This window comes from Hemitrygon akajei, chromosome 3 (genome assembly GCF_048418815.1).
Source record: "Hemitrygon akajei chromosome 3, sHemAka1.3, whole genome shotgun sequence".
In the NCBI taxonomy this organism is placed as follows: Eukaryota; Metazoa; Chordata; class Chondrichthyes; order Myliobatiformes; family Dasyatidae; genus Hemitrygon; species Hemitrygon akajei.
The window spans coordinates 195295814-195309791 of NC_133126.1; the positions used below are offsets into that span (position 1 = coordinate 195295814).

General features: G+C 41.8%; 1 protein-coding gene across 1 annotated transcript; it reads right to left on the reverse strand.

Moving 5' to 3' along the window:
- Positions 1 to 706: 706 nt before the first annotated feature.
- LOC140724630 (extracellular calcium-sensing receptor-like) lies at positions 707 to 13576 on the reverse strand. Its single transcript, XM_073039053.1, has 6 exons — positions 13572 to 13576; positions 10755 to 11046; positions 9581 to 10189; positions 6701 to 6928; positions 1690 to 1813; positions 707 to 1608 (listed from the first exon to the last, which is right to left on the reverse strand). Exons 1-6 carry the CDS (start codon positions 13574 to 13576, stop codon positions 707 to 709), a joined length of 2160 nt encoding a protein of 719 aa, XP_072895154.1.
- Positions 13577 to 13978: the final 402 nt, after the last annotated feature.

The following is a 13978-nucleotide window of genomic DNA, read 5'->3' on the forward strand; positions in this document are numbered from 1 at the left end:
GGCTTCAATTTCAAAGAAACGACAACACTCCAGAGACTAACCATCGTGGTTGTGTAGCACCTGATGGACACTTGGAGATGCCAGCACACAGTCCACTCCCTGCTAATATACCTTCTCTTCATTGACTCTTCTTGGAGGGTCATGGAATTCCAGTAGGTGTGCAAACCTAATTAAGTCGTGCATATTCATGTGCTCTTCATTTGGAAGAATGTAGTAATTGTCGGTAATTACAGGTACTTTCTGTAACTGATCATTAATAGTAAGGGGTAGGTCCCTGCAACAATCAGAAAGAGCATCTCCAGCGTAGGCAGGATAATCAGAGGGAGACTACTCTTATTAGCAAGAGGATCGAATGGGGACATTGCTTTAAAATGTTGAATAAACAAGTAAATTAAATTAAATTAAAGTAAATTAAAGTAAAGTAGTAAATTCTCAAGCACTATTGTCAATACCTTGACGTGAAACATATTAAAACACAAATCAAACCATTGGTATACTGATTTTTTTTAATCGATTACATCAAGATCGTTAACTCTCATGAATAAGAGAAATGTTTCCAGTGGTAAATCCCAAATAACTGTTGAACTATTTAAGTCACCTTGATTTCTGAACAGGTTTGTACGTCCAGAATCAGTAAAGGCAAAGCCAATATATACAGTACAGCAAACGGCTGTACATATTGATGCTCGTATTTTAAAGTTTCCTCTCATCCCACTTTACCCATAATATACTTCTTTGTGTTTCTCTCCGGTGTCATTACGATAATAAAGCACTTCGGTGCAAAAATGCAGAGCAGCAATCCAAAACTGGACGCCAGGATGGCAAACATTTCAACTGCCACCGTGTATTTCCCAGGAGAACTCACAGAAGCCGGAATAAAAGTGACCCAAACCGCACAAAAAATCAGCATACTGAAAGTTATACATTTTGCCTCGTTAAAGTTATCTGGCAGCTTCCGTGCAAGAAACGCCAAGACAAAACAAATGCACGATAACAGGGCAATATAACCCGACGCTGAGTAGAAGGCTGCAGAAGACCCTGTATCACATTCTAAAATTATCGTCTCGCGGTAATATTTAGTGTTGATCACTGGGAAAGGAGGCGCAATGACTAGCCAAAGTACACATATTAAACCCTGCACTGACGACAGCAGGAAGACACTGATCCTCTGTTGTCTTTGGCCAAACCACTTTATCCAGTTATTGCTGGGATGAGTGGCCTTAAAAGCCGTTAGCACAAGAATAGTTTTGACTAGAACACAAGAGATGCACATGACAAACGAGACACCAAATGCTGTGCGGCGTAACATACAAGACCAGCGTGACGGTTCGCCAATGAATGTGACCGAACACAAGAAACAGCAACTTAACGCCAATAGAAGCAGAAAGCTCAGCTCGGAATTATTAGCTTTAATCAGAGGAGTTTCTCGATACCTAAAGAAGAGACCCGCTGTCAGTCCGGACATGCACACTCCAACCAGGGCAAGTAACACCAACACCATGCCCAGGATTTCAGTAAAAGCCAGATACTCAATATTCTTCGGGATGCATTGATCTCTCTGATCGTTGGACCAGTACAGGGGAGGACACTTGAAACAGTCTGCAGAGTCTGAGAAAAATAACGACCATTATCAGACTGAAAAAGATGTGTTAACATTCTCTTAAGTTAATTTTCTGTCTTTTGGCTAACCTGTCGTGTGGCTAATTTCTCCATCAGCACAGATTGTACAGTCAAAACAACAGTTTGGTTGTCCTTTTCTGGCCGTTTTCCTTGTTCCAGGAGGACAACTTTCAGAACAGACTGCCCGTGGAATCTGAAAAACAGAAATGTAGACAATATTTTATCATTTACATTTCGTAACAGGCAGACTGCCCTCCAACTGTGCGGAAACTATGCTGGTGAACTAATACGTTGACAGTTATAAAGTATTTCGAACTTGTCAGTGCCCATAAATTCTACATCTATTATTCCTGTAACGTTTTCCTGTTTTATTTCTCTCCAACTTTCAAAATCGTTTTTGGATGAACATCGAAAACAGCTCCAAGGGCTTTGAAACTAATTGAAATTTGCTGTTCCTCGGGTTATTGCTCACGCAACCATAATAAGCCGTATCCTTCGGCCGCTAGAAAACATTAGTTAATACTGTCGCCACTGATCCACATCCTGATTATACACAGCAGTAACAAATGCTATGTGAGTAGAACAATGGTGCTGAGGTATAGCTGGCTGGATAGCAATCCTGTGACCTTGACGAACAATTACCTCCATATGACCTGTGCATTTTAAATTCAGGGCTAAAATAAAGCTCTGTGGTGAGCTATCACGACAAATAAGCAGCCCATTCACTCTTTTAGCTTAGTTATAAATTTTTTAATGCGACTCTATAGCTAGTAACATGGCTTAGCATGAAATGACTAAACACTTCTTCCCGTTTTCGGGCCAGTAGGATTGGATAATAAATCTGGAATTAGCAGAGACAATGAGATAAAAAAATAAGCTTCGTTTTCATTTCACTTTTCATAAATTTGTTTTTTTTTAAGTCTTTTGATTTCAAAATCCACAAAGAAATCTCGCGTTACTATATAAAATCTGGTCAGGTCATACGTAGGGTATTCTGGTCAGTTCCCGTGTCCTCATTAGAGGAATGATATGAAAGCTTTAGAGAACGTAGAAAAGAGATTAGCCAGGAAGGTGTCTTGAATATATATGAAAAAAGCATGTTTCTGAAGCAAAAAAAAAAGTGCACGCTATGGGCATTTCTGCTGGAGTGAAGAATGAGAGGGAAATTGTTAGAGCTGCATATTATAAGCTGGATAAATAGACTTGACGCCTAAAGCCTTATTCTCATGGTAGCAAGACTAGTATCACATTTTAGCTGTTTCTGCAGGAAAGTTTACGGGAGACGTTGGAAGTTGTCTATTTCACACAGATTGCGGTATGTGCTGGAAAGCATTGCCAGGCATCTGAAAGTGGGAGATTTAAAAACACTTAGACATGGCGATGAAAGACAAAAAAAAGAGAGAAGTGTTATGAAGAAGGAAGTAGATAGATTGATCGTGTAGGATGTCAGAATGTCAGGACAGGTTTATGTGTTGAAGGACACCTCTGTGCTGAACTGTTCTATGCTCTAGCGTTCTACATTTTCTACAATTTTCACATTTGCTGAGAATTGCATTGACTCAACCAGGTAAAATCCCGTCGTTAGGTAATGAGAAACGTTAATTATTTAGAATTTATTTAAATATTACATCCATTCCACAGCGTGAAGAAGTAACAATCTTTGCGATATATCTCCGTTGCAATGTACAGTCTTGTGAATTGAAAAGTCTAATGGCTTGTAGAAAGAGGCTGTCCCGTAGTCTGTTGGTCCTTGCTTTCATGCTCCGACACTGTTTGCCAGTCGGAAGCAGCTGAAGTAGTACATGGTTAGGATGACGGATGTCCCCGATTTTTTTGCAGTCCTTTTTTTTTGCACCTGCTGCAATAAATGTCGTCAATGGCGAGAAGTTCACGTCCACAGCGCTGGACTGTCCGTACCACTCTCTGCAGTGCCTGAAGATAAAATATTGTGCAGTTCCCTTACCAGGCGGGAACACAGTCAGCTGGTATGACCTCAATGTCGCCCCCGTAGAAGGTCATCAGGATTTGGTAGTCCATGCCGAACTTCGTCAGTCGCCTGTTGTGCTTTCTCTTACCAGACCGCCGTTCTATACAGTCCTGGTGAGAACGTCGGCGAAGAGTATATCGAAGAACTTCAAACTACACACCCTCTCAACTGCAGACCCTTTGATGTCTCTCCAATGTCAGTATATCACTTCTAAAATAAGGAGCTCACAACTGCACACAATACTCCAAATGTGGTTTCACGAGTGCTATATGGACCCTCAACATCAATTCCTGCTCTTATATTCTATACCTCTAGAAATAAATGCCAACATTGCATTCGACTTCTTCACAACAGACTCAACCTAGAGGTTAACCTTTAGGGTATCTTGCAGAAGGACTACAAAATCCCGTTGCATCTCTGCATTTTGAGTTCTCTCCCCGTCTAAATAATAGTCTGCCCATTTATTTCTTACACAAAAGTGCATGATCATACATTTTCCAACATTGTATTTATTTTGCGACTTCTTTGCTCATTCTCCTAAATTATCTAAATCTCTCAGCAGGCTCTCTGTTTCCTCAACACTACCCGCTCCTCCACCTATTTTTGTATCATCGGCAAATTTAGCCACAAATCCATTAATACCGTAGATCAAATTATTGACATATATCGTAAAATGCAGCAGTACCAACACCGACCCCTGTGGAACTCCACTGGTCGGTGCTAAGTTGCCTCATGTACGGCACCTTTGCAAATGTCTGAAAATCCACGTACACCACATCTATTATATCTCCTTTGTCTACCCTGCTTGTAATTTCCTTTAAAAAATTACAGTAGGTTTGTCAGGTAGGCCGTTCCTTTGTGGACACCATGCTAACTTTGGCTTATCTTGTCACATGCCTCCAGGTACTCCGTAATCTCTTCCCTAATAATTGACTCCAACAACTTCTCAACTACTGATGTCAGGATATCAGGTCTATAGTTTCCTTTCTGCTGTTTCATGCTGTTCTTAAATAGCGGAGTAACATAGTCAGTCTTCCAGTCATCCGGTACCATGGCACAATCTATCGATTCTTCAATGATGATCGGTAATGTCTGCGCAATCTCTCCAGCTACATCTTTCAGAACGCGAGTGTGCATTCCATCAGGTCCAGATGATTTATCCACCCTCAGACCAGCAAGCTTCCTGAGCTCCATCTCAGTTGTAATTTTCACTGCACAAACTTCACTTACCTGACGCTCTCCAGTGTCTAGTATACTGCAGACGTCTTCCCCTGTGAAGACTGATGCAAATTGCGTATTCATTTCTTCTGCCATTTCTGCATATCTCATTACAATATCTCCAGCGTTATTTCGTATTGGTCCCATATCTACCCTCGACTCTCTTTTACCCTATATATACTTAAAAAAAACTTTTAACATCTTCTATTATATTTGTCGCCAGCTTCCTTTCATAATTGGTCTTTTCCTTCCTAATAACTTTCTTAATTTCTTCTGCAGGTTTTGAAAAGCTTAGCAATACTCTATGTTCCCACTAGCTCTGGCTTCCTTGCATGCCCTCACTTTTTCTTTTACTTTGGTTCTGATTTCACCAGTCAACATCGGTAGTGTCCTCCTTTCATTTGAAAAATTCCTCTGGTATTTCCTCCAACAACCAGGTTTCGGTAAAGCATAAGATGTTACAGTGCTTCTTTTCCCGTCGGTAGAAGATTCCGCCTCTCAGCTTACACAGCTTGTTGTCTGCACATTTTTCGTTGGCCAGGTGTATGCTAGGGAGCGGCGGCCGATTTGCGCGCCGTGTTAACCTAACCAAGTTACAAGCTCTTCTTCCTTGCCTCCCGCGACGCCTCCTCGGTAATGCCGGTGTTTTGAATGACCCTACCGTGGTTCGTGCGAGCAGAGTGTCCCAGTGGTAGAAGGGCGGCACTTTCTGACTGATTGCCGTCTCTCCGATGTTCAAAATAGTCAATTGATCATACCTGCTGTGACTTTCTGCTTCTTGTAAGAGAAGTGCTGAGAGTAATGGAGGGATAAGCAGAAAATGACAATGCCAAGTGGAGTATTGACAGCTGTGGTGGATGGTTGGGAGGAGGAGTAAGTGATGGTACGGCTGGTTTTATTCCATCCTCTCTGCAGGGAAGATGATGCTAATGGGTGACAGACAGTCTTATGCTATGAGTCACCTTCCATTTTTCGAACATGATAAACTCCATTGAAACGTCCCAACTATCTCCATGTTAACGCTAACACGAGAAAAGAATCTTCAGATTCTGAATAGCTCAAGTAACACACTGAACATGCTAGAGTAACTCAGGAAGTCAAGCAGCATCTATGGATAAGAATAAACAGTCGTCGTTTCGGACCAGCTCCTTCCTCAGTACTCTTAACGTCAACTAATTGCTCTTTTCCATTGAAGCATTCTAGCCTGCTGAGTTTCTCCAACGTTCTGTATATGTTGCTAATTCCATGTTAATGTTCCTTCCCTTTGTAAAGAAAATCATTGTTCACAGATACTTTAGGTTCGTCTGATGAATTCTGTCAAATTTTAACCAGTAAAGCATGGTATTGAGGACTGAAAAAGTAAATGGAATCAGCTATTGCCGAATTGTTGGATGGCAGTATGTATGTCAGTGCCATTCACCCCAATATGTTCCGCTCAGGTGCTGTGCTTTCTCCTAGAGACTCAATGATCCACTGATTTGATGTCCACAATGTATGAATTTACCACACAAGCACGTTCACAGATCATTCACTACATCCGTTGACAGACGAGGCTGTGATAGACCATAGATTTTTCAGCACTATTTAGTTTTGCAAATAATTCAAATTCACTCTGTAATGTGATGTGGTATTTCATAGGTGTTTCGTATGCATTTTAAGTTTGCGTACGTTAATGTTACATTCTAAACACAGCCAATTCCAATTAATGTCATTAAAGCTACGCTAACTCAGAATTTACATTCAGGGGCTGACAGTCCTACCAATGAGCATCTTTAATAGCTTAATATTTTCCTGTACTATTGGTTGTATTAATTTTCCATTATAAAATGAATAATTATAATTAAACAGTCGGCAAGTTCCAATAGACAATCATACCTGACGCTTTCCACCGCTCCAAACGATGTTCTCTCGATTCAGCACAAGTTCTTTACCCGAAGGTGCTGATCCATTGTAATATCCAACTTTGAGTACATCGAGGCTACCGTTTGCGTTCATTTGCCAATTCACAAAGTCGTACGCAGCTGACGGATTGCCTTTCTCATCAAAATACACATTATCCCCGATTTTTGTTGTGAAGTAAGTTGACTTCATGTAATGGAGGAGCTAAAATTAAAGTGCAAGAGATTTTCTTCAGGTCGTATATATAAGAAGTGATTTCGCCTTTATGAATCTATTGCTAATTAAACATTTCTGACTCATAGAAACAAAGAAAGCCTACAGAGCAATACAGGTCTTTCGGACCACAAAGATGTGTCCAACATGTCCCTATCTTAGAGATTACTTACCCACAGCCCTCTATTTTTCTAAGCTCCATGTACTTACCCAAAAGTCTCTTAAAAGACCCTATCGTATCCGCCTACACCACCGCTGCCGACAGCCCACTCCACGCACTCACCACTCTTTGAGTAAAAACTTACGCCTGATATCTATCTGTACCTACTCCCCAGCACCATAAACCTGTGTCATCATGTGGCAACCATTTCAGCCCTGGGAAGAAGCCTCTGACTATCCACACGATTACTGCCTCTCATCATCTTATACATCTCTATTCGGTCTGCACCCATCCTCCGTCGCTTCAAGGAGAAAAGCCCGAGTTCACTCAACCTATTCTCATAAGGATTGCTACCCAAACCAGGCAACATCTTTTTAAATCTCCTCTGCACCCTTTCTATGGCTTCCGCATCTTTCTTATAGCGAGGCGACCAGAAGTGACCACAGTACTCCAAGTGGGGTCTGACCAGGGTCGTATATAACTGCAACGTTATCTATCGGCTCTGAAATTTAATTCCACGATTGATGAATGCAAATACACCGTACGCCTGCTTAACCACAGAGCCAGCCTGCGCAGCTGCTTTGAGCTTCCTATGGACTCGGACCACAAGATTGTTCTGATCCTCCACACTGATAAGAGTCTTACCATTAATACTACATTCTGCCATCATATTTGACCTACCAGAATGAACCACTTCACACTTATCTGGGTTGAACTCCATCTGCCACTTCTCAGCTCAGTTTGGCATTCAGTCAATGTCCCGCTGTGACTTCTGACTGCCCTCCACACTATCCACAAGACCCCAACCTTTGTGTTATCTGTAAATTTACGAACCCATCCCTTCACATCCTCGTCCAGGTCATTTATAAAAATCACAAAGAGTAGGGTTCCAAGAACAGATCCCTGAGGCACACCAGTGGTCACTGGCCTCCATGGGGAATATGACCCGTCTGCAACAATACTTTTGTCGGCAAGCCAGATCTGGATCCACAAAGCGATGTCGCTTTGGATCCCATAACTCCTTACTTTCACAATAAGCCTTGCATGGGGTGCCTTATCAAATGCCTTGTTAAAATCCATATACACTACATCTACTGCTCTTCCTTCATCAATGTGTTTAGACACAACCTCAAAAAATTCTACCAGGTTCGCCAGGCACGACTAGCCTTTGACAAAACCATGCTGACTTTTCTTAATCACATTTTACCTCTCTAAATGTCCATAAATCCTGCCTCTCAGGATCCCCTCTTTCATGTTACCAACCACTGAGGTTAGATTCACTGCTCTATAATTTCCTGGGCTATCTCCACTCCCTTTCTGGAATAAGGATCAATATCCACACACATCCAATCCTCCGGAACCTCTCCCGTCCCCATTGGCGATGCAAAGATTATCACCAAAGGCTCAGCAATCTTCTCCCTCCCCTCCCACAGTAGCCTGGTGTACATCTCATCCGATCTCGGCGACTTATCCAACGGTGCTATTCAAACGCTCCAACATATCTTCTTTCGTAACGTCCACATACTCAAGCTTTTCAGTCTGCTGCAAGTCATCATTGCTATCACCAAGATTCTTTTCCGTAGTGAATACTGGAGTAAAGCACATGAATTTATATAATTTATTCTGTTTCGTGTGATAAAGTGAAGCAGCAGTGACAAAGGTCCTTCGACTAATATGTCCATGCCAATCAGAGCATTCGCCAAGCTTCTACCAGCTACCAGCCTTCGGGCCATATTCATTCATGACGTTCCGCTCCTTGTTACTATCCAAATGTCTCTTAATTGGTGCAATTAGCTTTGGCTACTTTATCGAGCAGTTTAGTCGCTTTGCTCACTACCCTCTATGCAAATCCGTTGGCTCTCAGGTGTCTTTTAAATTCTCTCCTTTAAATTGTATCCGTAGCCTCATGGGGGTCTATATGCAATCCAACTTTCCAATATAATTCTCCTAAAGGGCTGAACAAAACTGCACACGATATAGCGACATTGGCCTCTTCAATGACTTGCATATCGACACTACCACCACCCAATTTCTAAATTCTATCCACTAGCTCACCAGTCTATACTGTAAAACGGCTTCTTCAACCTGCTGTCGGTTTGCACGTCGACTATAAGCGAAAGTATACTTCTATTTTTCACGACACTCTTCAATGCCTTTCCAATCGCTCTTAAACACCAACCCTGTTTTGAATGTCAAGCATGCATCCGATACATTGAAAGATATTTAAAAATATGTGAGGAGAAACGGACCCCGTTGCATACCTGCCATGGCTGAAAGGTTGAAAGACTAGCACATGAGTTGCTTAGGAAAGGCCCTTTGCCTCTTTCACACGAAAGCATATCGTGAAGTGCATGAGCAAAAACGTACACCGCTTTATATACATTGTAAGAGCTCCCGTCCATGGTCATGTCGGTATATGCGTTGCTGATTTTATGTAAACTCTCATTTCCGCTGCACTGCGGGAGCCGAACAAGTGAACCTACCGCATGCGACATGCTTTCTAAACTTAGAGTACACCTGAACGTGGTTTCCCAGAACTCCTTCACTAATGGATTACCGGGAAATCTAGAAGGGTGGACTGAGAGCAGAAAGTCCCTCGCCCCTGGAACTTCCACCGCACGCACGGCAGTTCCGATTGCCCCAGTAAGTAAGCGCCGGCCTCGATCTACAACGATATCCGATGTAATCCAGGCCTCACTGCCGACCCACTGCAAGTCGCTGAGATTTTGCCGTAGAATCTCCTCAAACAAAATGCCCATTTCTGCATGCCCAGCGAAAGCCACCACGACCTTTGTAGTGGCCTCTTTCATCACTTGCACCAACTTGGTGATCTTCTCTGGGGGGTCCGTTCTGTGAAATGATTCAGAGAAGGCAATGCAAATCCCAAAATCCTCAGCAGCCTCTATAAATGCTCTCATCCCAGAGGTGCCATAGTCATCGTTGCTATTAACCGTTCCAATCCAGGTCCACCCAAACGTCTGAACGAGCTGTAACAGCGCCTTGGACTGATGCTTGTCACTTGGGATCGTTCGATGAAAAGTCGGGTATTCGCTCTTGTCGCTGAGACACATACACGTGGAAAAGTAGCTGACCTGCATTCAATCAGACAGTTGATCTGTAGGTTAATGTGCGTGCATCACATGGTAAAATATTATAAATTAAGATGAAAGAAGGAAGTTTCAACACTACAAGGTATCAGTGATAAAACTAAAGCACCAGCCTCGTAGTTCCAAAGTTTCAAAAGTGCATTTAATGTCAGACAAATGCATACAATGTACATCCTGAAATGTTTTTTCTTCGCAACCATCCACAAAAACAGTGGAGTGCTCTGAAAGAATGGATGACAGTTAAATGTTAGAACCCCAAAGCCCTCCCCGGCTCGCCCCTCCCACGCGTAAGCAGCAACAAAGCAAGAATCTCCACCCCTTCCCACCCAGCAAAAAGCACAGGCACCCACCATCGAACACTTAAGCGTGCTGGAAAGCAACCACAAAGACACAAACTTGCAGTACCCCAAAGTCTGCTCATTCACCTGGTATTCGACATAGCACAAGCTCTCTCTTTCCCTAATAAGGGAGAAAGAGGTGTCTCCGTTTCACGTTTAAATACACGTTAACTCTACTTCCAATGAATAGAATCATTTTACCTAATTCTCACCAGTGGTATTTTAAATGGCCCTGTTGTTCTTGCAATGGCAATAGACACCGAGGAGCCAGCGCCACCAACGATGCCGGTGAAATTAAGGGGCCCGTCACACGCTTGATCCAGATATGTTTCCTCCTGCCCATTCACTAGCGCTAGAGCAACCTTTGTTGCAATCACGGGGGAATGACAGTCATCGTGAATCCTGTAGCCCAGAGTGATGTTAGGGAGAAGTTTGTCATCATTGTTTATTTCCTCAATTGCGAAAATCATCGTCTGTAACAGGCGGAATCCCATTAAATCAAAACTGAAAATCAACCACAGATTGGAATTGAAATTGGAATTAGTTTATTACAATTACATGAACTCTGACGGAGTCAGAGGATATTCTTCTGTTTTCTTGATATATTCCTATCTATAAACACTTCAAACTGTCCTGCAGTGAACCAGTAAGTAAAATGTAATCAGAATCCAGTCCGAGTAGTATTATATTATATCTGTCCTCAGTGTTTATGCTATGAGAAAGGAAACATAGCTCTGACCAACAAATACATTCAATGCAAGCCTGCCAGTCGCAACAGTCAGAGTTGGCATGCAAGATGGATCGTTCACGCTATCGTAACGATTTTCATACAACTGTTACAATGCAGGCGGCCCGGGTGCAATTCCACCACTGTGTGTAACGGGTTAGTGCGTTCTCTCCGTTATCGGCTGGACTTCCTCCAGGAGATCCGGTTTCTTCCCATTTTCCAAATAAGTGTGGTTAATATCTGAGAGGTGCTCACATGCTATGTTGATTACGGAAGCGTGGCGAGTGTAGCGGGCTGCCCGCAAAACAATCCTCACTAATTTACTTTAAAGCAAGCGCCGCATTTCACTGTATCTCGATAGGTCGATGCACTTGTATCAAATAAAGCTAATCTTTAATATGGTCTTTAATATCAATTCAGTACTATTTGATTCTTACATTGCCCTGAGTCTATGTTCAGTATCTCCAAGGTCAATCCTCACCGTAATCTGTCCTGCTCACACACGCCTCTGATGCAAACTCTGTACTTCCGAAGACAATAACTCTCTGAATTATGTCACTGCCCAGGTGTTAATGTAAAATCTGAACAGACTTCTTAATTTGGTGGACCGCGATGTTAGACGTTCGACACGACAGGAGGAGGTGCATGAACAAAGAAACATGTTGTCGTTGGGTTGCAGTCAGGAAACCGTAAGAAAGGCAGACAAACCTCCTGTCTTTGAAGACACATGTCATTTAGATATCGTTCCTTCAAATTTACCACAACAGATAATGGTACTGATTCATGTTTAATTTAAGTCATAATATTTAGGTTTCATATTGTGATAGGAACCTGCGATAAATAGTTCGGAATTCCTGGTCCTTAATCAATAACATAACCATCGAGACAACTGATTATACTGTATTGGTACTGTATTGGTTAGTACAGCTGCCGCACACTTCTAATGTCCATTGATATCCTACAGCGCGAAGTGCTCGCAGAAACGCACTCATGTGAATTTAACTCTTAAGTCATTTAACCAAAAAGAAAATAAAAACGCTTGGAGCAATTTCATCCCTATTTTGTACTTTAATTAATAAAATAGAAACAATATTCAGATCCACAAAATATCATACCAAATTGACTAACCTTTGACATCTGGTTTCTTCTGTTCTGTTGGTAAATAAATTTATCTTCTGGAAACTGCTTAAGTGCACAGTAAACATCCCTCCTAATATAACGTTCCCATCTTTAGATATGTTGGGAAGCTGAATTCTTTCCCGAATCTTACAGTTTAGCGCATCCAAATGCAGTGTAAATGCCAACCCTACCAGGACTCTGAACACAAAATGAAACATTGCAGTAATGCATGTGGCGGCTATTGACTGAATACATCTGATTGTGTTCCCTTATCAGTGACAAAAATGATTTCGAGTTTAAATAAGGAAGATGAAACCCTCAATAGGAAACCGTGCCTGCTAGAAATTAATCAGCGTCCCAAATGACTACAGCTAATTTTGTGGCACAGAGAAACAGTCCTTGTACATATTACGTAGTGATCATTTAAGCTGGAAGGCAATTCTAGTGTTTCTAATTAAATACAGGAAAAAAAAGAAACACAGCCATCAAGAATATTGCCGAACAACAATACCGCTTTATCAAATATACGATTATACAACTATAAGATTCACCACGGAGTTTCAATCTCTTAACTTTCTAGTGCTACAACTCTTTTACTAAATTGGAGAGCTCTTTAGTTTACTTTACATCTTGATACACTAAAATTTTTATTCAGATATTGCTCAGTTTTGATGAACTCATCATCCTGAAGAGTCCTTCCAAATCCCCTACTCAGAATCAGGTTTAATATCACGGACATATATCGTGGAATTTGCTGTCTTTGCCGCAGCAGTACAATGTAATACTTAATAATCTAAAAAAAATGAATTTCAGTAAGCATGCTTATATTAAACAGAAAAAGTTAATAAGTAGTGTAAAATAGAAATAAATTAGTAGTAAGGTAGTAGTAATGCGTTATATTCCATTCATAAATCGGATCACAGAGAAGACATACTGTTCCTTCAAGCTTCTGTATATCCTTCCCGCTAGTAGGAATGAGAACAAGGCATGACCTGGGTGATAGTCGCCGCCTTTTTGAGGCATCAGTCCTTGAAGATCTCCTGGATACTATGTAGGCTAGTGCCACTAAATTGATGTTGACTTACTATCGGTATGGTCCTCAACAATGTTGAGGTTAGTGCGTTAAAGTCTCTGGAGTCGCTGTTGCTGGTTATCATAAAGCATAGAAACAGAGAAGACCTACCGCATAATACAAGCATCTTCGGCTCTCAATGCTGAGCCGAGCATGTATTTACTTTACAAATTACCTAGTGTTACCTTTTGCCTGCTGTTCATCAAAGCTCCATTACCTCCATTATCTCTTAAAAAGACCCTTTTGTATCCGCCTGCACCACCATCGCCGGAAGTCCATTCCACGCTCTCACCACTCTCCACGTAAAAAAAAAAAATACTCCTGACGTCCCCTCTGTACAAAGCACATTAAAACTGTGCCCTCTCGTGTTAGCCATTTCAGCCCTGGAAAAAGCCTCCGAAGATACACACGATCAATGCCTTTCATCATCTTATACACCCCTATCAGTTCATCTCTCATCCTCCGCCGATCCAAGTAGAAAAGGCTAAATCCCCCCAAGCTATTCTCATAAGGCATGC

Coding starts and splice junctions, on each gene's coding strand:
- LOC140724630 (XM_073039053.1), bottom strand. Junction 10,190..10,754: donor GGCCATTTAAAATACCACTG/GTGAGAATTAGG, acceptor GATTGAATGCAG/GTCAGCTACTTTTCCACGTG. Junction 1,609..1,689: donor AGAAATTAGCCACACGACAG/GTTAGCCAAAAG, acceptor TATTTTTCTCAG/ACTCTGCAGACTGTTTCAAG.